This window comes from Lampetra planeri, unplaced genomic scaffold (assembly GCF_965212315.1).
Source record: "Lampetra planeri unplaced genomic scaffold, kcLamPlan1.2.h2 scaffold_1258, whole genome shotgun sequence".
In the NCBI taxonomy this organism is placed as follows: Eukaryota; Metazoa; Chordata; class Hyperoartia; order Petromyzontiformes; family Petromyzontidae; genus Lampetra; species Lampetra planeri.
In genome coordinates this window covers 5,523-31,053 of record NW_027613974.1, presented here as the reverse complement: position 1 = coordinate 31,053, position 25,531 = coordinate 5,523, and the positions used below count along the sequence as shown (strand labels likewise).

General features: G+C 48.7%; 4 protein-coding genes and 2 pseudogenes across 4 annotated transcripts; all 6 read left to right on the top strand.

The window, feature by feature from the left end:
* The first annotated feature begins 3,635 nt into the window (after positions 1 to 3,635).
* LOC144739022 (GPI-N-acetylgalactosamine transferase PGAP4-like) lies at positions 3,636 to 4,815 on the top strand. The gene is given in 2 exon segments (XM_078622021.1): positions 3,636 to 3,880; positions 3,882 to 4,815. Coding segments are annotated over 2 exon segments (1,179 nt in total).
* A 1,671-nt stretch (positions 4,816 to 6,486) lies between these two features.
* On the top strand, positions 6,487 to 11,933 carry LOC144739017 (two pore calcium channel protein 1-like). Its single transcript, XM_078622019.1, is given in 24 exon segments — positions 6,487 to 6,558; positions 7,017 to 7,105; positions 7,173 to 7,287; positions 7,379 to 7,507; positions 7,845 to 7,961; positions 8,162 to 8,280; positions 8,358 to 8,459; positions 8,537 to 8,663; positions 8,713 to 8,781; positions 8,783 to 8,875; positions 8,877 to 8,922; positions 9,321 to 9,465; positions 9,590 to 9,775; positions 9,854 to 9,902; positions 9,904 to 9,919; positions 9,991 to 10,077; positions 10,464 to 10,561; positions 10,625 to 10,721; positions 10,724 to 10,855; positions 11,146 to 11,236; positions 11,312 to 11,428; positions 11,521 to 11,599; positions 11,601 to 11,637; positions 11,815 to 11,933. Coding segments are annotated over 24 exon segments (2,331 nt in total).
* Positions 11,934 to 17,403: 5,470 nt separating this feature from the next.
* On the top strand, positions 17,404 to 17,782 carry LOC144739021 (histone H2A-like; annotated as a pseudogene).
* Positions 17,783 to 18,586: 804 nt separating this feature from the next.
* On the top strand, positions 18,587 to 18,897 carry LOC144739019 (histone H4-like; annotated as a pseudogene).
* A 430-nt stretch (positions 18,898 to 19,327) lies between these two features.
* LOC144739016 (uncharacterized) lies at positions 19,328 to 23,909 on the top strand. Its single transcript, XM_078622018.1, has 4 exons — positions 19,328 to 19,356; positions 19,990 to 20,282; positions 22,025 to 22,561; positions 23,584 to 23,909. Exons 1-4 carry the CDS (start codon positions 19,328 to 19,330, stop codon positions 23,907 to 23,909), a joined length of 1,185 nt encoding a protein of 394 aa, XP_078478144.1.
* Positions 23,910 to 24,686: 777 nt separating this feature from the next.
* LOC144739018 (histone H2A) lies at positions 24,687 to 25,073 on the top strand. The gene has a single exon (XM_078622020.1). The coding sequence runs from the start codon at positions 24,687 to 24,689 to the stop codon at positions 25,071 to 25,073; it is 387 nt and encodes a 128-aa protein (XP_078478146.1).
* Positions 25,074 to 25,531: the final 458 nt, after the last annotated feature.

Here is a 25,531-nt window from a genome sequence, read left to right as displayed (position 1 = left end):
CAGGACGTTACGCTAAGACGATACAATATTACAATACTATGATAGCACGATACAATAGCACAATACAATAGGAGAATATGACAGGACGATAGGACTACAGATAGGATGACAGGATAGGACGATATGATAGGACAATTGTACAGCACAATATGATAAGATGATACAATAGGACGAAAGAACAATATGATAGGACGATGGTCTGATCCTCGGTCCAAACCTTCACACCTGTGGGTCCAGGCTGTTGGTCAGTGTCAGTCAGAAAAGAGTCCTCTGATAAGTCGTTTTTGCTCCAGCCGATGAATGAAGCAAATGATGTATGAATGCTTTGTATCTCACCAGTTCAGGCAGGTACAAGATGTCTGGGATTGTCGTACAAATTCCAATGCCGCTGGGGAGGTTCCCCATGGTGGCTGTGTTCGAGGCCATCCTGGTTCTCCTGCTGCTTCTACTGGTTCCACTTTTACTACTGCAACTACTCCAACTACTGCTGCTGATGCTGCTGTGTTGACCGACGGAGCTCTGGAAGCTGCTGGTTAAAACTGGGAGGAGCTGACTGGAAAAACTGGAATCCCCATTAGCTGTCACACACACACACACACACACACACACACACACACACACACACACACACACACACACACACACAGTGTGACAGAGTATCACTGTATCATTTATCACCTTGGCAACCAACATCACCTGACAACAGGAACAACAGGAGTGCTGACAGGTTGTGTTGTGAGAGACAGACAGAAAGAGAGAGAGAGTTGGTATGAACAATAAAATTAACAACAGTTAAAAAATATGATGGTTCATTGTCATGGTAACATCAAGAACATGATCAATTTTTTCTCCCTTATTGAGACATAACAACCTCGACTACCAGAAGGCGTCAGTTTTCATATGTTAGTGATGGCTGTTGTCATGACAATGTATCAATGTGGTTGAAGCAGCCTGACTGGCTATGCTAAGTGACGGCTACACTATCTGGCGCTATGCTATCTGATGCTACGCTATCTGATGGCTATGCTATCTGATGGCTATGCTATCTGATGGCTATGCTATATGATGCTATGCTATCTGATGGCTATGCTATATGATGCTACGCTATCTGATGACTATGCTATCTGATGGCTATGCTAGCGGGTGGTTTGCTGATGTGTGGTTGGCGTGGTGCTCACTGGCCCTGCCCCTCAGGCTCCGCCCCATTGGCTCATTAGCGAGCGCGTGACCTTGGCAGTGATCCGATTTCCCACCGCTGACACCTGATGCTGCAGCAGAAACTCCGTCCCGACAGAGAGTTCAACGTCACTTCAAATGATTATTGGTCGTTAACAGTTTGACGCGTTGTACGTTCAAACTTCACCCGCAATAAATCAATACATTCTTGTTGGTGAGAATCAGTGATGAGTCAAGAACTGCTTGATTGTTTCCAAATAAAACTTTCTTTCAGGAATCTTCCAGTGACACAAGAACACAGATGTGGACCGACAGTCGTTTCAGATCTGTGAGGGAAAATGTCGTCAGGGGACAAACGTGAGAGCAAGATGGATTCTGCAGCGATGAGAAACATTCTTCTGGCTGTGAAGTCATCAAAGAAAAACTCTGAAAACCTCAGTCGGTTTTAAAACAGTGAATGTGCTGCTGTTCTTATTCTTCGTTTAATGTTTGTTCAGAAAAATAAAGTTGATACGTCAATCAAACACGTGGGCACACCTACTTACAGGTGTACTACTACTACTACTACTGGTAATACTACTTCTACTACTACTAATTCTTCTGTTTTATACCTGGTGGAGTTTGACTCTAAAACAGTAAAGAACATATAAGAACTATGTAACTGTAGCAGCAGCAGCTGGTTGAAGAAGAAGAAGAAGAAGAACAACAACAGCAACAACTAGAACTAGAAGAACGAGCAGTCAGACTGCGGAGCAAAGACGTCCCGCGCCTCTCCTCTCGGTGTTACGGTACGAGTCGATGCGCGGAGCCACGGTCCGTTACGGTAAATGAGTCGGACATGGCGGCGGCTCGTCAGCTCCCCGTGAGTGTCGTTCCTTCTTCTGTGTGGAAACAAACCGGACGGACCGGTTAGCCGAACGTTAACCCACTAGCTGCGCACGTTCCTCGACGTGACGGTGATCTGTGTACCGGAATGGATGAAGAATGTCACATTAAAAGCCGATAGATCAGTGTCGTGGACACTTTCTGTCTTGAGTCACGTTTGTTGCCGGTTTCCGGTTTGTCTGAGTCGGAAGAAAAGAGACACAGACTGTTACTGTAACATTATTATGTAACATTACACATTATTACTGCTCAATAATACCGCATGTATGAATACACATGTACAACTATAGTACTGCAGGAGTGAAAGTACATTCCCTCTGTCCTTACATCCTGTGTCCTCTCTCCCTCCATCCTTGCTCCCTCTGTCCTCAGATGCTCCAGCAGTGGACGTCAGTTGGATGTGCAGTCCAGAGTTCTTCTACAGGTTGATATGATGTGACATCTGACACATGTCCACATGTTGGGTCACATGACACATCAGCTGAGTCACACTTTTTCCTTCTACAGACGCCAGAAACGTCCACCTTAAACCCTGAGTCTTAAAGACTCAGTGACCCTGGTCCCTCTGATGTTCTGATGACGTTCTCCTGCTGAAGTTCTCCTGCTGACGTTCTCTATCTGATGTTCTGCTAATGACCTGCAGACGTTCTCCCTCTGACGTTCTGCTGACGTTCTCCCTCTGACGTTCTCCTGCTGACGTTCTCTCTCTGACGTTCTGCTAATGACCTGCAGACGTTCTCCCTCTGACGTTCTGCTGACGTTCTCCCTCTGATGTTCTCCTGCTGACGTTCTCCTGCTGACGTTCTTTTAATGACCTGCAGACGTTCTCCTGCAGACATTCTCCTGCTGACGTTCTCATGCTGACGTTATTCTGACGTTCTCCTGCTAACGTTCTTTTAATGACCTGCAGACGTTCTCCTGCTGACGTTCTGCTGACGTTCTCCCTCTGACGTTCTCCTGCTGACGTTATGCTGACGTTCTCCTGCTGACGTTCTTTTAATGACCTGCAGACGTTCTCCTGCTGACGTTCTCCCTCTGACGTTCTCATGCTGACGTTATGCTGACGTTCTCCTGCTGACGTTCTTTCAATGTCCTGCTGACGTCCTCTCTCTGATGTTCTCCTGGTGACGGTATGCTGATGTTGTCCTTCTCATGTTCTCCCTCTAACGTTCTCCTGCTGAAGTTCTGCTGACATTGTCCTGCTGACGTTCTCCCTCTGACGTTCTTCTAATGACCTGCAGACGTTCTCCTGCTGACGTTCTCCTGCTGACGTTCTCATGCTGACGTTATGCTGACGTTCTCCTGCTGACGTTCTTTCAATGTCCTGCTGACGTCCTCTCTCTGATGTTCTCCTGGTGACGGTATGCTGATGTTGTCCTTCTCATGTTCTCCCTCTAACGTTCTCCTGCTGAAGTTCTGCTGACATTGTCCTGCTGACGTTCTCCCTCTGACGTTCTTCTAATGTCCTGCTGACGTTCTCCCTCTGACGTTCTTCTAATGTCCTGCTGAAGTACTCCTGCTGACGTTCTGCCTCTGACATTCTCCCTTTGAAGTTCTGTTTCACACCGGTTCTGATGCCTCGATGGCGGCCGTCTGTCTGTCAGTATGTGCGCTGGTCGAGCGCCGTCACTCAGGCCGTGGTTCTTTCGGCGCTGACGTTCTGCGTGGTTCTCCCTGTGTGCTGCCAGCGGCTGCTCTACTCGTATTTCTTCCTGCGTTCCGTGTACTTGGACGCTATGAGCGAGGAGGTTCTGCAGGACAGCCTGGCCCGTGGACAGGATGCGCTGCGGTTCTGGCAGAACGCGTCTGCCACCCGCGTCCTTCAACAATGTGGCGCAGCGTCCTGAGCTGCTGGTCACCGTGGTGACGACGCAGCGCAGGGAGGGGCGGGACTTCCACTACCTGCTGCAGGTGATGCGTCAGCTGAGTGAGTTGCTAAGCGGCTGCGGGCGTCACCGCTGCGCAGAGGTTCTGGTCTGTGACGTGGAAGCTGGTCCGCAGGAGAACCAGGACGCCCGTCTGCTGGATGGACACTTCCGGGTGATCCGCCGGCCAGTGGTGGAACGCCAACGTGGCAGCAGTGTCAATACCTTTGAGCGTGAGAAGAGGGATTATGTGTTCTGCCTGCGGCGCGGCATGGAGCTGCTGCGGCCACGGAACATGGTAGTTCTGGAGGACGACGCTCTGCCCCGACCCGACTTCTTTGCCGTCATCCAGGACCTGCTGTCACGCCGCTTCGCTCTGCGGACGCTTTACATCAAGTTGTACCACCCGGAGCGCCTGCAGCGCTACTGGAACCCGGAACCGTTCCGCATCCTGGAGTGGGTGGGGCTGGGGCTGGTGGGGGCGACGCTCCTTCTCCTGGCCGTCCCGCGGTGGAAACCGTGTGCATTCTCCTTCACGCTGTCGGCCGGCCACCTGCTGTTCTTCACGCTCTACCTGATGGCCGCCGCCGAACTGGTGGGGCGCCACTACCTGCTGGAACTGCGCCGCATTTCCCCGCAGTTCTACGCTGTCGCCCCGGCAACTGAGTGCTGTACGCCTGCCATGCTGTTCCCTGGCAACGCAGCACTCAGGGTCGCTGAGTACTTGGACGGAGTATTCTGCATTAAGGGGAACGCTAAGGACATGGTTCTGTACGAGATGGCGCAGACGGTTCCTGGAGGTTCTCACAGCGTGGAACCCAATCTCATCACACACATCGGAGCATTCTCGTCGGTGCGAGCAAATCCGCTGCGACCCAAACTTCTCTGACAGGATTCACTGCGATGCCACATGACGACCAATCCCCTGCCACCTTACTGGTTATCACCACCTGCGTTGTTGAAGTGCCTCCAACCAACATGTCCGGCCAATGACGCGCTGCTGTTGTTAGCATACAGTGCTTTGGACAGCTATGCTAAGCTAGGCTAACAGTTCCCTTGCTTCAGCTGTGGTCTTCATGCCAAGCAAAGAGTTCTGTTGCTTCTAGTGGTCATGCTAAGCAAGGCTAACAGTTCTCTTGCTGCTACTCTTAATACTTAGCTAGGTTGAAGCGTTCCCTTGCCTCTATACGTTATGCTAAGCTAAGCTAATGAGGAGTTTTGTTGAACACCATCGTAGCATTTTACCAATCACTGATCGTGCCTTTGTGATTGATCAAGAAATCAAGTGCATTTATTTCAATGAGAATACTTTTTAAAATGAATAGTTCATCATGATGTTGATTCATCAAAAGTGAAAAAAGTTAATTAATGCAAGTCATGTTGTAGAAACATGACTATTGACCTTTGACCTTCACAACTTGACTAAATTAATAGTAATGATAATAATCATGAAAGCGTTTAAAGGACATTTGTTAAATTTATTTTATTTATTGTCCGTCTGACGTTTCTATTCTCATGCTTGTCTAAGCCAACAGGCTGACATCCAAAGTGACGTCACCTTGTTTGACAGTGAATCAGAGTTAGTGCCATCGGCTGTTTGTGTCTGACGCAGCAGCTGAACAAATGTTTGATTTCAAATCAATGTTTTTTTCAAGCTGAAACATAAAACGTGAAACATGAAATGTAAAACATGAAACATGCGAAACATGACATTTTTCACTTGTGCTGTTTTGTTTCATGTAAAACATGAAACATGAAATATGTGAAACATGAAATATGTGAAGCTCAAAACATGTGAAAACATGACATCTGTTGGTGAAACAAACTGCTGAATCTAATGAATCTCGTTAAATTCTAACCAAAGTTTCATTGTTTGATGCTGAGATTTCCAAAATAAAAGTCTTTTTGACCAGATTGAAACGAGTTTGCGTTGACCTTTGACCTCGTTCATTGATCTCTACTGGATGATTGGAATGGCCATTATCACAAATCAATTATCAGTGTTCAAATCAGAGGTCAAGTTTTTTTTTTTTTTTTTATGAATGACAGTCACATGACTCCTTGTGGTGCCTTTAGGGCCCCACATTCAACTCAGAATCATGATATTTGCACAAACAGACACGTTCACTCTCTGGCCCGGAAGTCTCCTGAAGCTGCTGTGAACACTGGATTTTAAACAGGCTCAGGGACCCTATGTGGTCTGTGTGTGCGTGTGCGTGTGTCTGAGACTGAGTATGTGCCTGTGTGAGTCTGTGTGTGTAGTCAGACGTGATGGTGATGATGAGGATGTGAAACGTTGCCGGGTGTCGGTTCGTTCAATCAACCATGATGACAGATGTATGTGTCTAGTTATTCACTGATCCGTGAGAATATCATAGTTTACACGTCACTGGCTCCAGCAGTGGTTTGTCCGACGGGCCATGAACGCAGCAGCTCGGACAGGAAGCATCATGCTGCATCTTGGACGAACACTAAGCTCAGAACCGCAGAGAAAGAGTTCCGAGTGAACGCACGAAGATCTGGACCCGCTTCCATTTCGGAGGGATCAAAAGAGGTCGACATGTCGGAGCCACGGGAAACCGAATCCGGACCAGAAAGTTCGAACGGAACCAGCTGCGCAAAGAGCAAGGAGGTGAGACGGAAAACTATGTGAAAAGCTGCGTGAGTGCATGAAAACTGCGTCTGTCTGAAGAAAAAACGATGTTTTTTTCGGTAAAAAAAAAATGCGTTCGTCCGTCTCAGTTTGTAACGGTCACATGATGGACGGACGGACTTTTGACTTCCGGTCTGTGCAGAAGATTCTGCTGATGTTTTGTTTTGCCCCCCCCCCCCCCCACACACACACACACGAATTGTTGACGTCACTCAACCAGCACGTGACATCACTGTTCACTGTCTTTCTTGAAGTTTTTTTAATTCTTTCTGTGTTTCTTTGAAAACTTTCCGACTGATGCATACTTGCTGATGATGTGCTGCATCAGGAGTTTGTCGTTTCCTGATTATACACAGTCCATGTCCACTTCCTGTCACACTGCCAGTGGAACAAGAAGTGCTGGAAGTTTCACAGTAAAAGTTATGACGTTGTTCCAGGACTTCGACCTCGCCGCCATCTACGTGTCGGATGCTCAGTACAACAGGAACATATTCTTTGACACGTCACCGCAGGGCCGTTAGGTGAGGCCGCTGCCTGTTGTCCCCGCCCACAGCGCCTCATCCACACTAAACCCCGCCCACCATGTGTTCCAGGTTGTACCTGCTCTACAACCACTGGTTCCTCCAAGTTCTCCTGTACGTCTTCATCCTTCTCGACCTGTCTCTGGCTCTGTTCGAGGAGCCAGCCGTCATCCCTCTGCCGACATGGGTGAGACAGACGGCTGCCGCTACATGCTAACAGCTAACTCTGGTTGAAGGTTGAAAGAGGTTTAAAGACTGTAGTCCCACTGTGTCCTCAGGTGACCCTGCTGATGGAGCTCCTGTGTCTTCTCGTCTTCACCTGTCGACTCGTTCATTATGCCCGAGTCATTCCACGAGACAAATTCTGGAAGGATCCGAAGAACATCTGTATCATCGCCATTGTTGCGGTAGGAGGGGCTACGTCCAGGTGGGCGTGGCTACATGAAAATGGGAGGGCTACATCAGAGAAGGGGGGGCTGCATCTGGGTGAGAGGGGCTACATCTGGATGCGAGCGGCTCTGTGAAGTGGGAGGGGCCACGACTCTGTGGGAGGGGCTCTGTGATGCCGAAGGGGCTGTGGTTTCACTTCCTGTTCAAGTGACACTGTGGAACGTTCCGCCTAGTCAGACTACGTTAACCCTTCGCCGTCTCTTGTTTTGCTGCGTTGGGCTCTGGCCCTCGCCAGCTGAACCAATCGCAGTCCAGCGTCATGTCTCATGCTGATTGGTTGTTTCCGTCATCCAGCTCACGCTCATTGACATGATCGTCTACGGCGCCCTGACAGCCGCCAGCTGTTACGCTGTCCGCTGGTCCAGAGTCCTTCGCCCGCTGCTATTGGTTAACGTCACTGAGGGTCGCCAGGTAACCACAGCACCGTATGTGTGTTCTTACAGCACCTGAATGCATCATCAGTAACAAGCAGCCTCTTGTGTGTGCGTGTTTGTGTGTGGTATGTGTGCTTGCGTGTGTTATGTCTGTGTGCGTGTATTGTTTGTGTTGTGTATGTGCATGTTGTGTGTGTCTCTGTGTGTTTGTGTGTGTGTCTGTGTCCGTGGGTTCAGCTCCGGCGGGCGTTCCGCAGCATCAGGAACGCTCTCCCTCAGATCTTCTCCGTGTTCCTGCTCTTCATGTTCAGCGTGTTGATCTTCTCATTGATGGCGCTCAAACTCCTCGGCAAACGGTGAGTTGTTTAGGGTGAGTGTGACGTCTGAACATGACCTTTGAATGTGACATTGTCTGATCGCGACCTTTCTGTAGCGGCCTGACAACCATCGACGGAGCTCCATACTTCACCAGCTACCTGGACGTGGTGTTCGACCTGTACGTCCTCGTCACCACGGCCAACAGCCCCGACGTCATGTGAGCTTCTCTCCTTCCTGACGCCGCTCGATGCGACACACCCACCATGCGTCACCACGTTGTCTTTGTGTCGGCAGGATGCCGGCATACAACGCCAGCTTGGCCTTCGCCATCTTCTTCATTGTGTACATCCTGGTCAACACCTACATCTTCATGTCTGTCTTCTTGGCCGTCGTCTTCAACAACTACAAGAAACACTTGAAGGCGTCTAAATGGATGCTAAGGACGTTAGCGTTGTGGTGTCGCACTGCAGGAGGAGGTGCGGCAGCTCGTCAGGTCCAAGCGCCACAAGCTGCTGCGAGCGTTCCATGTCCTGCAGGAACAGCTACGCACCCGGCGATGAGCCGCTGGTGACACGAGACAACTGGAACCGGCTTGTCCAATTGGTGCAGCCCGACATTAGCTCCGCCCACCGGAGAGCTGCTGTGGAGCGTCTGTGACGACAAGAACCAGGGCGCCATCAGTGGGCATCTCTCACACACACACACATACAGGACACACACAGACACACACACAAAGTTAATTTTTACAGTCATTCTGATTTAGTCTTTTAGTGCTTAGTCTTATTTTTGCCAACTGAAACCTTTAGTTTTAGTCAGAATGTCAGGTCAGTGGAAACCAGTCTGTTGGAACGGTATCAAGGTTTGAATACACAATACACACAAAGATACAAACAGTTGTAAACACAAAACTGGTGTTTTATTCTTAATGTCAAAAACATGACATGAACATGCACATACACAGACACATAACACACACACTCACATACATACACACGCACTTACACAGAGACAGATACACACACACACACACACGTCACAACCCTGCCTTCTAGTGTTAGCTGTGACTTCACTCCCTCAGGTCAAAGGTCGTTCCTTCAGCTCGCTGACCTGCTGAACATCGAGGTCATCACGCTCAAGTCGAGGCCACACCCGCTGAGCAATTTATGCCCCGCCCTCTACCTGTCCGCCCCCAGCCGGCTTGTGTGTCACCTGGTGAAACACCGGTGAGTGAAGACGTGTGACAACTTGTGACCTACAACGATGGGAGATGACCTGAGGTGACCTGTGACGACCTGTGACGACGTTTGACCGGCGGTGTGCCGTGACCTTTGACCTGCGGTGCTTCAGGGCGTTCGTGGTGATCTATGACCTGATCATCCTGGTGAATGCTGTGTTCATTGGGCTGGATGAGAAGAACCCTCTGATCTCCAACTCAGAGTGGGTGTTCCTGGCCCTCTACCTGCTCGAGATCCTGATGAAGATCTATGTGTTCGAACCCAGATCCTTCTTCTCCAGACACAGCTTCTGGAACTGGTGAGGGCAGCACACACACACACACACACACACACACACACAGACACACACACCCAGACGTTTCCTTCCTGTCCGTAGGTTCGACACCATCATCGTGGTCTCGGCGCTCGTCGCCACCATTGTTAACCTCCGCCTTGGAGTCGTGTGAGTTACATGCAGGTGAGTGATTGGTTGTGTGTTTGTGGCCTCACTTGAAGTGTGTGTCGCTGCAGCAGCTGGTGGTTACAGCAGCCGTCAGATCCTGGACATCGTCTTCATCCTTCGCGTCCTGCGTCTGGTCCGAGTGGTCGACAGCATCAAGAGTTCGACCACACCCACCCGCCTCAGCTGCTCTCTGATTGGCTGCCAGGTGGCAGCTGATGATGTCATGACTGTGTCTGTGGTTGCGTGTGTATGTGTGGTTTTTTTAATTAAGATTGATTCAGTTAAGATGCTCGTATCTTGACAGATCATGTGACTGATCAGTCATGTGACAAACAGACATTAGCGCTTTGATGATGTAAGTGTCCACTCATCTCAGGCCATGCCCCTAGCTGTGGTACAGATAATTGACCTTTGACCTCTCAAGGTATTGGACCGTCAATCTTGACTCTGACGACTTTGCTTTTTGCTCACAATGTCATGACATTCCTGAAAAGTCCTGCACTTCTGATTGGTTGGAGAGAAGAAGCGGTTGCCGTGGTACCAGCCGGTCACGTCTGCGTTCTCTCGCCCAGGTTCCGTACAATCATCAACACGTTGATCCGGATCGGGCCGGCGATCCTCACCTTCGGTCAGCTGATCCTGGTAAGTAGGCGGAGCCAGCGCCGGCCGCTGGTGGCGGTGCTTGCTCAGGGCTTCCCCCCATAGGTGGTGTACTATGTCTTCGCCGTGGTCGGGATGGAGCTGTTCAAGGGCAAAGTGAAGTTCTATGCCGAGGACTCCGGTGACCCGGCCAAGGCGTTCTGTGGAATCCACAGCTGAAGGGAACCGCCTTCGCCACCGCCTTCGCCGCACTCAACTACTGCAAGAACAACTTCAATGACGTGGTGTCATCCTTCGTCCTGCTGGTGGAGCTCACCGTGGTCAACCAGTGGCATGATATCCTTCTGTGGCCCCCCCACATCTGAACCTCCCCTTCTGACCACCACACCTCTGACCCCCCCACCACCACCACCACACACACACACACACACATACACCTTACTCCCCCACTCATTTGACCCCCAACTTAAGACCCACATCTCACTCACATCTGACCCCGCCCCTCAGGGAGGACACCCCCCCACTCTGTCTGACTCCACTTCTCACAGATGACCCTGCCTCCTCCCTGGTTTGACCCCACCCCTGGCATCCTGTCACTCGCGTTCAGATTCTTAACCAGTCGTCACTGCTCAGCAGTGGATTCACGGCCGTCACACACGTCAGCGCCAGAATCTTCTTCGTCCTGTTTCACGTCGTGGTCGTCATCATCATCATCAAGTAAGAGCCCGGTGCAGAACTGCCCAACGGACCAATCACGGCGCAGCAGCAAAGTCACTTCCTGTTGCATTGCAGCATCTTTGTGGCATTCGTGCTGGAGGCGTTCTTCGTGGAGTACTCGGTGGGGAAGAGCGATCTGCAGACGTCGGTGGAGAAGAAGATCGAGGAGCTGGAACCTCGCCGTTGCACAGTGTGTGACCCTGAGTGTCGTCTGGCAGGTACCTGCCTACCTGCTGTGCTCACAGCAGTGTGCATGTGCGTGTGGTTTGGTTTGTCTGCAACAGGGAAACATTAGAGGAAAACCTCGTTGACGCCATGGAAACCATCGACAATGACCTGGGAACCAGCCAATCAGAGAAGAGCAAGAAAACCTGCTCTGATGTTTAAGATCGCTTCCAAACGTAAGAAACACTGATGTGTGTGTCTGTGTAAAATTTTGTGTTTTAAATTGAAATCAATTGGATTAAGATGCTTTTATGTTGAAAGATCACGTTACCTGTCAGTCAGGTGACAAACTGACCTTAGTGCTTTGATGATGGACGCGTCCCAGCTGTGACCTTTGACCTTTGACCCGTCAGGGTATCGGACCGTTGACGCCTTGTTGCAGCGGATGTTTGAGGCCGATCTCGATCCCGAAGACTTCACTGACAGCGACGACCCAGACGCGCGGACTAATCCGACGTTTGGCTCAGCATGAATAGACGAAGAAATTAATTCTGTCTGGTATCAAGTGACAGGAAGCAGTCTGAAGTTCACCAGCTCTTAATCTGAAAAATCACATGTTCTATTTTTATATTTCTGTTCCTACACAAACTCAGATTTATTTTTCACATAAAGAGTTTTCACACAAACTGAAGGCGTGTTGTGTTTTCACCAGTTTGACCTCTGATCTAGACTGAGATATAAAGTCCTACTTCCAGGTTGGATTACTGCAATTCCCTGTTTTCAGGTTGTCCAAATAACTCACTGAAGAGCTTTCAGCTGGTCCAAAATGCTGCTCCTCGTTTTTTCAAACATTTCTCCTTACTTATAAAGCCATGAAACGTCAGGCTCTAGCATACCTCAGAATATGTAGAACCATATAACCCAACTAGAACATTACGTTCACAGAACCTAGACCTGCTTGTGGTTCCTAGAATCTCTAAAACCACAGTGGGTGGCATAGTGTTAGCTACCAGTCTCCTGTCCTATGGACCCATCTTCCAGTTTTGGGCCGGGGGTGCTGAAACACACTTAAGGCCTCCTTTGACAGAGCATATAGCTAAGACTGAGTGTGGACTGAGTTTTATGCCTGGACCGGCAGGGGAGATGTTCAGTCCAGACACGGAAGACGCTCCCTTACTCCACTTTCCTTATGTAATCGCTCTAAAAACGGATTCCTCTTCTCCTAGTGGGTTCACCCAGTCGAGCACTCACATCAGTACTTCAGATTGCAGTGTATCCCACTGGTTCATGCCTTAATCATTCCGCAGATGTTTCTCCCCCCACGGACTGGGATCCGTGGGACATCCTCCTCATCTCCCAGGTTTCTCCAGCCACCATCAGTGATTGGACAGACATGGACAGACACTGTTGGACTCTTCCGCAGCTTTCAGAAGCCACATCTCTTCTTTCACCTCAGTACCTTCATTGTCTGTTCATTCAACATTCAACGGTTCATTGTTAGTCTGGTCTGTCCCAGGCAGAGGGATCCCTCTTTCTGTGGTTCCCTGAGGTTTCTGCTGTTTTTTTTTTTCTTGTTACAAGGGTTTTTGGGCAGTTTGTCCTCACCCTGACCGAGGTTCTAAAGGACAGAGGTTGTAGTATTGTACAGACAGCAAAATTCATCGACACATTGTAATTGGGATGTTGGGCTATACAAATAAAATGAATGACCTCAGATTGTAACTTTACATGCGAGTAGTTTAAAATTAGATCTATTTTTCATCAAACTTGTTAAACTAATTAATTCATTAAAGGAAAAAAAGGAATTTTAATAGCACAGATATGATGATATCTCTGTCTGTGGCAGAATTCATCCGAAACGTTTTTGCAGCGAATTCCACGCGTTGGAATGGTCACGTGACGGAATTAGGCCCCCATACTGGTGCCTAATTAAAAACAGTCACGGAGGCATTTTAAAAAACTTTGAATGGACCTTCCACCCGCATCATATTATTTATTAAAATAAGCGGTTGCATAGGTTTATGAATTTGTCGAATAAAAAACAGTAAACGGCCTCATTTGACGCCGATAAATCGTTCATGCGGATGTCCGGCTTCTACCCGCCGTGATGGTCGCTGCAGGAAGAACGGCCGGTTCCTGAAGGTGAGAGACGTTCGATTCGGATATTAATCTCCGCAGAGCTCTCAGTTTGAATCTGACAGCCCAGTCATCATAGCGAACACGGCCGCCGCGTTAGCTTCACCTGCGAGTAGCTTCGCAAGCGGCAGCAGCCAGCATGGTGTTACAGTAAGCTGAATGCTACAGTTAGCATGGTTGAAGTTGTTGATGCCCTCACAGAACTACGATAGAATCCGTGGTATTGTAACCGGACCAGTTCCGATTTTCTGGTGTTAAGTGTCAATAATCTGCCCAGAGAATCAGAATCATAATGAGTTTATTTAATTTACTCGCAGCTGACAACAAACAACAGGAACATGACACTGACTCAAGGACCAGTAGGACCTCTAAAACGTCCTCCATGGAACCTAAGGTCCTAGAGGAAGGTCCTTCTTTAAAATGAATGCATTAAGTTATTCCGATGACAGAAGAAAGTCAATGAACTGTAGAACCGGTCATGTACAAGTCTGTGAACTAATTATTAAAATATAAATGTAAATATGAATTTAAAGAGAAGAGTGTACATGTGATTGAAATATACAGCTATAGATCCATATCTGCTAACGCTCCCCGTGTTTTCTTTATTTGTTGTTGTCAGCCATGGGCCTGCAGGACGTCTGGAGGAATTATAAAGTGTTGATTGTGATGGGTTCTGGTCTGGGTCTGATCCACTGGGGCTGGTTTCACCTCAAGTCCAACCCGCTACTGCACAAACCTAGAGACGACACGGTTCCTGAGCCGGCGATTGTGGCTTACGTGTCCCGCCCTGCAGCTCCTCCCCCTGCCGCCAGGAAGAACTGACTCACGGAGGTACTGGTCTCCATGGTGGTAACATCACTACTGCAGCTGTGTGTGTCAGAGTGCTTCAGTTGCAAACATAGTTTAACCCTTTAACACAGACGGTATCGCCGGTGGCACTAGCATACTGGTTCTGAAAGTTGCGTGTGCATAATTGCTGATGGGTTCAAGAACAGATTCTGTTGATGTCGAGTCTTTAAAACTGAGTTTGAAGTCTGTAGACATCAGCAGACGTCGAGTGTCTACTCCGTGGACCAACCTGAGCTTCGTGTCACCCACAGACATTTCTCCATGAAGCCTGGCAGCTGGAGCACCAGGAAGTGGCTGTGGACGGCCGGCGGCATATTCGTCTCCGTCCATCTGCTCACCTGGCTGATGCAGAGGAGCATGAAGAAGGTCGCTAGGTCGGAGGCAGCGCTCAGACACAGGGCTGTTGAGGACAGAGAGGACTGAGACACAGAGGTCTGACACACACGCTGAGGAGGTGGTGTCAGTGGAGGTTTGACGGACAGCTGGAGTTCTCGTGATGGTTGATGATCATGGTGGTGATGGTCCATCCAATCACTGATCACATCCGTTATTGGCCTAGCATTTCTTCTCATCAGTGGAGCCTGGGGCAGCCAATGACAGGAAAGGACATTACTGAGTCAGATGTCATTAAAGGTGTTTAAAAATGTATGTGTGTGATGGAACCTTCTGGTCGACCTCCGTCCAGTGACAGGTGAGACGTTCATTTCAGCCGTTGTTTTTGTTGTGATTGGCAGAAGGGACGTCCGTCCACAGGGTTCTTGTCTCAGAGGTTCTACGATGATCATCAGACGTTCACTGGTCCACAGCCAGTCGGGAACCCACTTACTGAAACACAAATAAAACCATTTTACTGACCCTCAGACCCATCAGAAAACATCCACTGGTTCTTAAAAAACTGAGAAGTTTCACTTAACAGCCAAGTTGCTGTCTCTACAGTCATGACTCACCAAAGTGTTCTCCTAGCTCCTTTCGGAGGACAGGATGTATCTATGACAGATACTGCAGTGAGGTCACAGTAGGGTCAAACATTACACAGCTTTAAAAAAAGGATCTAAAAGAAACGAAAAAGAAAGTTTTTGTCTTCAAATTCCATTTTCAACAATGATTGTTCAACCAAGAGTGGCATCATGGGTTCTCGTGGATCATATTGATGATAATGATTTATTTTTCATATTTGTCAAATTAAGTACACTACCGTTCAAAAGTCTGGGGTCATCCAGACAATTCAGTTTTTTTAGCTTCTCTAATCAACAGTTTTCATGTGTGCAAACATAATTGCGCAAAGGTTTTCTAATCAGCATTCACCTTGTAACATGATTAGCTAACAAAATGTAGCATTAGCACACAGGAGTGATGGTTGGTGGAAAAGGCCTCTGTAGGTGGAGGTAGATGGTCCATTAAAATCAGATGTTCACAGTTGAGAATAGTCACTGACCACATGTCTAGACCAGTCGGATTCATTTAACATTGTCGTCATTGGAAAAAAAAACAAGAACAAAAAAAAGCTTTTCTTTCAAAAAGGAGGACATTTCTAAGTGACCCCAAACTTTTGAACTGTAGTGTACATTGTTTGTAGTCACTATTGTCATAACTCCAAAATTGTAATAAAAAGTAAAGTATCAAATAAGCAAACAAAAAAAAAACGGCCATGGAGGCACCTGGGAATTTAAATAAATTTTAAGTAGTTCAAAGTAGGTTTGTTTTCCACCAGCGGACAAAGACAAACGCCATCATGCCCCTCTCGCCCTGGTAAAAGTGACGTGCGGTCAGAGGAGGCAGGTGAGGCACCTGTCATCATGACAAAAAAAAGAAAAAGTGTACATAAATACATATTAATATATTAATACATATTAATATATTAAAAGTGCATTTGCAGAATGACTACACATTTCTGATATTTTATTGAGTAAAAATTGCTGAATTTAAGTTTTTCCGATCAAATCCAGGGCAGAAACCCCGGGTGAGGGAGGGGCTGACTCCATGATCCAATACTAACTGGGTTGTATGCCACGTGCCCGTCTGTTCCTCAGCATATCGCCAATATGAACTTGTCTGTGTAATGTATTTTATGTATGTGTGAGAGAACTATTCCTGCTGATCGACACAATAAAGCGCAAAGAAAAGTCAGCAGGTGAGGCAGGCAGTACTCTGCCTCAACTCAAGGGGGCGTACGCAAGCTGGCAGATGCTTTTTCGCTGCAGTGCTGGCCTCAGCATCCATGAACCTCACCGCACGTCACTGGTAAAAAAAAAACAACATATCCCTCCCCAGTGCCTGCCCACTTATACCTATACCTCAAGCAAACAAACAAATAGTAAAGTTAAAGTAAAGTAACAAATAGCTGCATTATTGTTGTTCTATCAGATTTCTTCCGATGGCGCTTTACAAAAAAACAGTGTAGTTAAAATCCAGAGTTTGTTGATAGAGAAATGGGGAAAACTGCAGTTTTGTTTTCTAATTTCATGTTACAGGTCACTGAAATTAAACAAGTGAACGTTTTTAAAAAGTAAATAAAACGTTTAATTACATTTCTGTGAGTCTACATGAAAACAGAATTGACATCGAGTACAATAGTTTTTCCTCATTTCAACTATCTCGGGGTTTTCGCGAATGCTGCCTATACATCAGAAGGATTTAAAACGATTTAGAAAACTATCATCATCTCACACCTGCTCACATCCGAAGAGACGTTTTAGTCCCACAGTGAGATTTTTCTAAAACTGTGAATCTTACAGGGTCACTCACTATTTACAAGACTACAACTAGATTCCGGTTTTGTTATTGGTTGTTGTTTGTGAAAATCGTTCGGCGTAAAACCCAGCATAAACCTGCTTTCTGGAACTATCCCCTGGTCATGTGGACCAGGGGCAGCTATGTGTCTTCTGATTGGAGCGTTGCGTTCATGTTTTTTTCTGACCAATCAGAGGGAGAGGTGGGGTATATAACAAGGCCGCTGCTTCGGCTCAGGATTCACATATTTTAATCGTACGTAGACTTACTACCGACTAGTGTTGAAGATGTCTGGACGTGGAAAAGGTGCCGGTAAAGCCCGTGCTAAGGCCAAGACCCGCTCCTCCCGAGCCGGGCTCCAGTTCCCGGTCGGTCGTGTCCACCGGCTGCTCAGGAAGGGAAACTACGCCGAGCGCGTCGGCGCCCGGAGCCCCCGTGTACCTGGCGGCCGTGCTGGAGTACCTGACCGCTGAGATCCTGGAGCTGGCCGGGAACGCCGCCCGCGACAACAAGAAGACCAGGATCATCCCCCGTCACCTGCAGCTGGCTGTCCGCAACGACGAGGAGCTCAACAAGCTGCTGGGGGGAGTCACCATCGCCCAGGGCGGCGTGCTGCCCAACATCCAGGCTGTCCTGCTGCCCAAGAAGACCGAGAAGTCCAAGTAACTGACTGATCTCCTTCAACCACCCAAACGGCTCTTTTAAGAGCCACTCACCTGAACTAAAAGGGCTTTTTTGAAAACTTTGCAGTTAAACGGAAAACACAAGTAATCCACGTTCAGATACTTTGCCAAAATATCTTACCCAGTTTTATTTTAACCAGGAAAAATCTTTGGCTGGATAAACACCCCTGACGTTTTTCTTCTGGGTGTAGCCAAAGTGATGGCGTTGAACGACTCATTTCTCCACTGACACCTGAATGGATTCTAATGATACAATACGCTGAAAAGTAGTGTCTTGCTGGTGTCAGTTTTTGTTCATTGCCATGTAGTGCCTGGAGTATCTGCAAGCACCATGTCAGGAACTGGGTCTAATACTGATAGTTTAGAGAACACATACACGAGAATGCGTCGTGTATTTTTGCCAAGAATCTATTCAGGTGATACATACGCATGTGCTGAAAATGGACCTATCTCACAATGATACGGAATCCTTAAAAAAAGTCCTGGATCCAGACCACTAATGACATGTTATCTACTCCTTGACCCAAATCAACATCACGATATTAAGAGAATAAAATGCACATATGAACAGTTTATTACCATAAACTGTTTGCTCATTTTGTGTTAAATTACAATGATTCACATTCATCAGGTCAACTTTAGGGGCGCCTGGAAACAAATAAGCAAAGTAACCTATGTGGCCTCCCCCGCCCCCGTCCGCTGTCCTCTATCACGTCCGTAGAGGAGCCATATATACCAGCGAACAGGCACTGGGTCGTTCATTCGTGTAGTACCACAACTCAGCGACATGTCTGGCAGAGGTAAAGGAGGAAAGGGACTCGGTAAAGGAGGCGCCAAGCGTCACCGTAAAGTCCTCCGTGATAACATCCAGGGGATCACGAAACCCGCTATCCGCCGTCTGGCTCGCCGCGGCGGAGTGAAGCGAATCTCCGGTCTGATCTACGAGGAGACCCGCGGGTGCTCAAGGTGTTTCTGGAGAACGTCATCCGCGACGCCGTCACCTACACCGAGCACGCCAAGAGGAAGACCGTCACCGCCATGGACGTGGTCTACGCCCTGAAGAGACAGGGAAGAACCCTGTACGGCTTCGGAGGTTAAAGGTCACCCGGGACCCACACCACACAACGGCTCTTTTAAGAGCCACACACACCTCGACTAGAGAGCTGTTCTACTCCGGATTCATTTGTCCTCCGAGGTGAAGACTCTTTGTTGAATGATCCGAATCCCCTGTGTGAAACCAAAGCAGACAGTAAAAAGTGTTTCTGTGGCAGGGATTTAATCCTGTAGTAAGTAACCGAGAAAAACAAGTCTTATGGTCGAGATTTAATCCCGTGGTATAAATACCTCGATTGAGATGTTTTTGTAAACCATATTGTAGACGATCGTGTTAAATATATTACGCGCTCATGAAAAATAATTAGCGCCTGTTTCCAGGTTCAATCTCCAAAGAATTTGAAGAAATTAAATGATTCTAAAACGTCGCGGACAAACCTGAGTTCATAATGAATAGTAAACCACATTTACTCAGATGTCGCGTCTGGAGAAAGTTTTGAAATTGTTATGGAATGATTTGATTTTATAATTGCAAATTGTAGGAATCGTGTAATAAACACGTATGAAGGTTTGTGAGGATTTCTAACCTCTGCAAACCTGATTTCATTTGGTTGTTCTGCTCCATTAATTGTGATTTTATGTTTTGAATCACAGGTTTAGAGCAAACAGATGAAGTATCTACTTGACGTTGAAACAAAAACGTGAAGTTTTTGTAGAATTAATTTGAAACTCCAAACAAACATTATTTCCCCACAGAACCACATAACAAAACACAGGCTTTTGACAGATTTCACCAAATTAATTTCAGAAGTACTTGCAAAATGTACTCGTGATTCGGAGTGAGAAGTCAGTTCATTCCAAACAGCTCCATCCAAGAAAAGAAAGGAACGTTTAGTTGTTCCTTTTGTTTCCTTCGCCGTTGAACCGCCATTTTCCTGCACCGTGAGCCCGCCAAGAGGTTTCCATGGAAACTCGCGCTCGTCCAGCGTCCCCACCTCCCGACTCACCGAGCAGCTCCACCAATCAGAGGCTGGAGGCCACACAGCTCATTACCATACAGGCTGTATAAGACCACTGACTGCGGTCCACAGAGTTCACTGACTCGTTTCCGACGACACATCAACATGCCTGAACCAGCGAAGTCTGCTCCCAAGAAGGGCTCCAAGAGGCGGTGACCAAGACCGCCGGCAAAGGAGGCAAGAAGAAGAGAAAGACCAGGAAGGAGAGCTACGCCATCTACGTGTACAAGGTGCTGAAGCAGGTCCACCCCGACACCGGCATCTCGTCCAAGGCGATGAGCATCATGAACTCGTTCGTCAACGACATCTTCGAGCGGATCGCCGGTGAGGCCTCCCGTCTGGCCCACTACAACAAGCGCTCGACCATCACCTCCAGGGAGATCCAGACCGCCGTGCGCCTTCTGCTGCCCGGTGAGCTGGCTAAACACGCCGTGTCGAGGGCACCAAGGCTGTGACCAAGTACACCAGCTCTAAGTAATCGGCTCTACTGACCCAAACCCAACGGCTCTTTTAAGAGCCACACACTCTGTCTGAGGAGCATTCCTGCTGCACCGCTGATGTAATATTGATCAACTTGTGACTTAGAACTGTATATTCAAGTAATTTGTTAGACTGAATAATATATTGTAGATCTACTGAAATCAACACGCGTTACACGAACCGTTTCCAATGAGCGTTCAGTCAGTCACCTTGTTACCAGGAGGCGAACCGGTTCAGACACCTACAGCAATTCACTGCTGCACTCCAACTGTGAAATGAACGAATCTTCGCAGTAACGTTACAGTTCCTTCACCCAGAATGTTTCAAATCATTTCAAACGGACAACAATGGCGCTGACTGACTGAAGTAACGGTGAAACTTGCATGAACATTTTTTCACCAAAGATTCCAAAGTCTGTTTCACTTCGGCACAAATGACCAACAGAGTCTGAGCAGGACTGTGACCTGCAAAAGTCAAAACTACATGGAGACTGTATCGTGGTACTTCAATACTGTTGTCTATACTGTTTATACTGTTTGTCTATGCCGGGAACTGCAATCACAATTTCGTCGTGCCTAGAACAATGATAATAAAGACATTCTGATTCTGATATTGGTCCTCTCATATCCGCTTTAGAGTTTTTTTTTTGTTTTCCTGTTTGGCTTCTTGTCTGTGACCAAATGACTGAAATTCACTCTCTGATAAACTCAAATTTTCTAAACATGAAGATACAAAGTATATTGAAAACAACACTTGTGTTCATTTTAGTGTAGAAGGCTCTGAAAGACCGAATGACACATTTCGACACCAGGCAGAACTGAGGTTTATCACCTGTTCAGTCATCGTTTTTATATCAATGAAGTCACTTTTAGAAATACAACGAGAAGACTAATGTCCTGTTCCTGAACCTTCTGATGTTTTCACGAAATGTATTTGTATTTATTTATAAATGTGTCATCAACCAGGTCGGTTCCACTCAGATGGTGACTGACTGACCGATGGGACGTGGAGGTTCTATGTTCCTGTGCCGTCGATTCTCTCAGTGTGCACGAACCTTCCAGAAACACACGGAACGAACGTCTATCAATTGCACAATAATGTCAGTGGTTTACTGACACGAAAACTAAGGGCAGAGGAGCAGGAGACACGTCGGAGCCGCAGCGAGCAGCTGGGACGCCAGCGACCATCAGCAGCTTCAGCCGCCATCGGTGTGTTTGCTGCGGTCACGAAATGTCCATCTGCTTCCAAACGGACCGGGCACACTTGGTTCTTTGCAGCCACAGTCCATCGACAAACGTGTGTCTGAGCTGTCACGGTGCTTGTGCTGGACTTTGGAGGCGTCTGAAGGCGTTTTAAGAGCGGAATGAGTGAGGAAAGTGGCCGACGAGCGCTGCTCACGGCGGTAAGAAGGGCAAGTCTGGAGGCTCCACGAGCAAAACGCAGACAGCTCCGGAGCTCTGCGGGACCGGAGCACGAAGAGGAACGTGTCCGCTATCGCTGCCCCACCGGGAGCCGTCGTCGTTTGTCCCACACTCATTTTTTCCTCTTTTACCACTGGAGAGAAAACACACACGAGGCGGCGTCCAGCGCGCTCGGGTGAGCCGCTGCCGCGATTGACTCTCCACGGTTCTCATGCTGGGTTTAAGTGCCGCCTCCTGCTCTGACCACCTCAGTACTCCGATCCGACTCTCAGCTGTTCGTCACAGGCAAGAGGAGAAGCGTTTGCAGAGAAAATGGCAGAAGTCGCTCCAGCCGCCGCTCCGGCCAAAGCCGCCAAGAAGAAGGTTTCCAAGCCGAAGAGCGGTCCCAGCGTCGGCGAGCTCATCGTCAAGACGGTGGCCGCGTCCAAGGAGCGCAGCGGCGTGTCTCTGGCCGCCCTGAAGAAGGCTCTGGCCGCCGAGGCTACGATGTGGACAAGAACAAGGCCCGCGTCAAGGTGGCCGTCAGGAGCCTGGTGGCCAAGGGAACCCTGGTCCAGGTCAAAGGCACCGGCGCCTCCGGCTCGTTCAAGATGAGCAAGAAGGTCGACGACAAGCCCAAGAAGGTCGCCAAGAAGGCGGCTCCCAAAGCCAAGAAGCCCGCAGCCGCCAAGAAACCCGCAGCGGCCAAGAAGCCCAAAGCGGCAGCGGCCAAGAAGTCGTCGGCCGCTAAGAAGTCCCCCAAGAAGGCCAAGAAGCCCGCAGCCGCCGCCAAGAAGGCAGCGGCCAAAAGCCCCAAGAAGCAGCGGCCAAGAGCCCCAAGAAGGCCGCCAAAAAGGCCCCCGCAGCTAAGAAAGCCCCCGCGGCCAAGAAAGCCCCCGCTAAGAAGGTTGTTAAACCCAAAGCCAAGAAGGCAGCGGCCAAGAAGAAGTAAAGGCCTCCGTCTTCTTCACCTCTCCAAAGGCTCTTTTCAGAGCCACACACACCCCCACCCAGAGAGCCTCCTGCTGCTTCCACCAAACGAAACGACACGACACACACGTTCACCAGCACATTATTACTACGGAAGGATTCATTGTGGGATCATCACGATCACTGAAAAGACAAACAGAATAGAAACGGCCAAATAGAACGGCCTGAGAGCATAGTTAGAAGAACGGAATGTGTGGAAATCGGTATCAAATCTCTAATATAACATAACGGGATGATCCATTACGGTCAATGGAAAAAAAAGGATATTCAAGTTGTAAGCCGACAAAACTAATATCAAATGTATACAACTGTCAACGCACACTGTCAGGAACACGTCTTTACTAGTCAATATCTGTGACTGTCGTCGACATGTCATCTTTTATCGTTGTATTTTATTTATATTTGTATTTTATCACATGCATGTTAAACTACTCATTTCTTTCTAGAATGAGGTTGTGGATCGGTAACCGATAGCTGTCATTTGTAACGATAGAGCGGAATATAAACACGAGTTATTTCTCCTTCTCAACTCGTTTCCAGCGGCTCCAGCGACACTTTCTGTCGCGAAGCTCCGATTGGTCGACTTCAACTTCCGCTCCACCAATCGGTGAATGAGGCGGAGCGCGCGGGCGAGGGGAGGGTCGTCCGAGTCATCGACCAATCAGCTCCGCCGGCAGCCGCTTTATATAGTCGCTGCTGTGGCCGTTGCTCCTCATCCCTTATCGCTGACCCATCTCAGGCACACGATAAGCAGCAATGGCCAGAACCAAGCAGACCGCCCGTAAGTCCACCGGAGGCAAAGCCCCCAGGAAGCAGCTGGCCACCAAGGCCGCCAGGAAGAGCGCCCCGGGCCACCGGCGGCGTGAAGAAGCCTCACCGTTACCGCCCCGGTACCGTGGCTCTGCGGGAGATCCGCCGCTACCAGAAGTCCACCGAGCTGCTCATCCGCAAGCTTCCCTTCCAGCGCCTGGTGAGGGAGATCGCTCAGGACTTCAAGACCGACCTGCGCTTCCAGAGCTCGGCCGTCATGGCTCTGCAGGAGGCCAGCGAGGCCTACCTGGTGGGGCTGTTCGAGGACACCAACCTGTGCGCCATCCACGCCAAGAGGGTCACCATCATGCCCAAAGACATCCAGCTGGCCCGACGCATCCGCGGAGAGAGGGCCTAGACTGGCTGCTGCTGCTGCTGCTGCTGCTCCTCCACCACCACAACGGCTCTTTAAGAGCCACTTCACTCCACTAAAGACCGCTTCCCGCTCTTATGTTACGCACTTGTATCACCGCAGAAACCTGTTTAAACTTATTTAATACTTAAACGTATTACGGGTCCGCCCCCCCCCCCCAATATATTTTAGACCTATGTCGGATTTAGTTTCCCAGGACTGCCACAACACATGTGCTCAGTTACAACATACAGACTTCAGAGTGACTGAATCCATGTAAAGTCATTTCACCAGCTCAGGAGGACGGCTGGAATGAGATGGGCCCGTCTTTAAAACTGTCATCGAACTGCGGGTCACAGAGCTTCATCTCCTGTCTTCATTCCTGTATTCTGACCAACTGCTCAAACCTACGTGAGCTGCTTCTGATCAATGACCGAGGCTTTTTTTTTTTTTTTTTTTTCCAACGGAGGCGAATAAAGAAAAATTGAAGAAAAAAAAAAATGACAGAAATATTCGCCATTTTTAATCCCTCGTTCATTTCAAACTCAAGGATTAACGCACCTGATAAAGATTATGGATATTATTTCAAAGCCTGATTGTTATACGTTTCTTGTGACGTTACACTGTCCCGGCTCCGTCCGACAGCAGCTCTGTCCTCATTGGACGCTGACATTCACGCCTGATCTGACCAATGGCAGAACAGCTGCTGTGCTACATAACCCCGGGTCTCCCGGCGACACGTCGTCTTTCTCTCTGTGAACAAGCTCAAGAAGCATTCCGAAGATGTCTGGACGCGGTAAAGGTGCCGGTAAAGCCCGCGCTAAGGCCAAGACCCGCTCCTCCCGAGCCGGGCTCCAGTTCCCGGTCGGTCGTGTCCACCGGCTGCTCAGGAAGGGGAACTACGCCCAGCGCGTCGGCGCCGGAGCCCCCGTGTACCTGGCGGCCGTGCTGGAGTACCTGACCGCTGAGATCCTGGAGCTGGCCGGGAACGCCGCCCGCGACAACAAGAAGACCAGGATCATCCCCCGTCACCTGCAGCTGGCTGTCCGCAACGACGAGGAGCTCAACAAGCTGCTGGGGGGAGTCACCATCGCCCAGGGCGGCGTGCTGCCCAACATCCAGGCTGTCCTGCTGCCCAAGAAGACCGAGAAGCCTGTGAAGGCCAAGTAGGTCACCTGCTTCCACGACCTCAATTAAAAAAACGGCTCTTTTCAGAGCCACTCACATCAACTTCAAGAGCTTTACCTTGTGTCGTTACAGTGATGAATGAACATGATTGAATGTTCTTCATCTGCAGTTGGACCATGTGACGGGCAAAACAGTTTTCAATCATGATCAATAATCTTAACCGTACTGAATCATTAGACTGTTGTCGCATCTTTAAGACTTCGCACGTTTGCCAGCTTGGTGCAGCGGCTGCAGAACGAGCGGAGTTGAGATTCCTGTTTTTATGCGCTTGTGACTTGGAGACTTTCGTCTGTAAGTAGCTGAATGTTCATGACTGGGATGTCCGGATTCGGATTTTTTCCGGATTTTTTTTTTTTTTGTGATCCCGACGATCCGTGTCTTCATTAGAGATATCATTTTGTTAGCTGCCTGTCCAGCCCCGCAAAGTACACGCGCTGCAA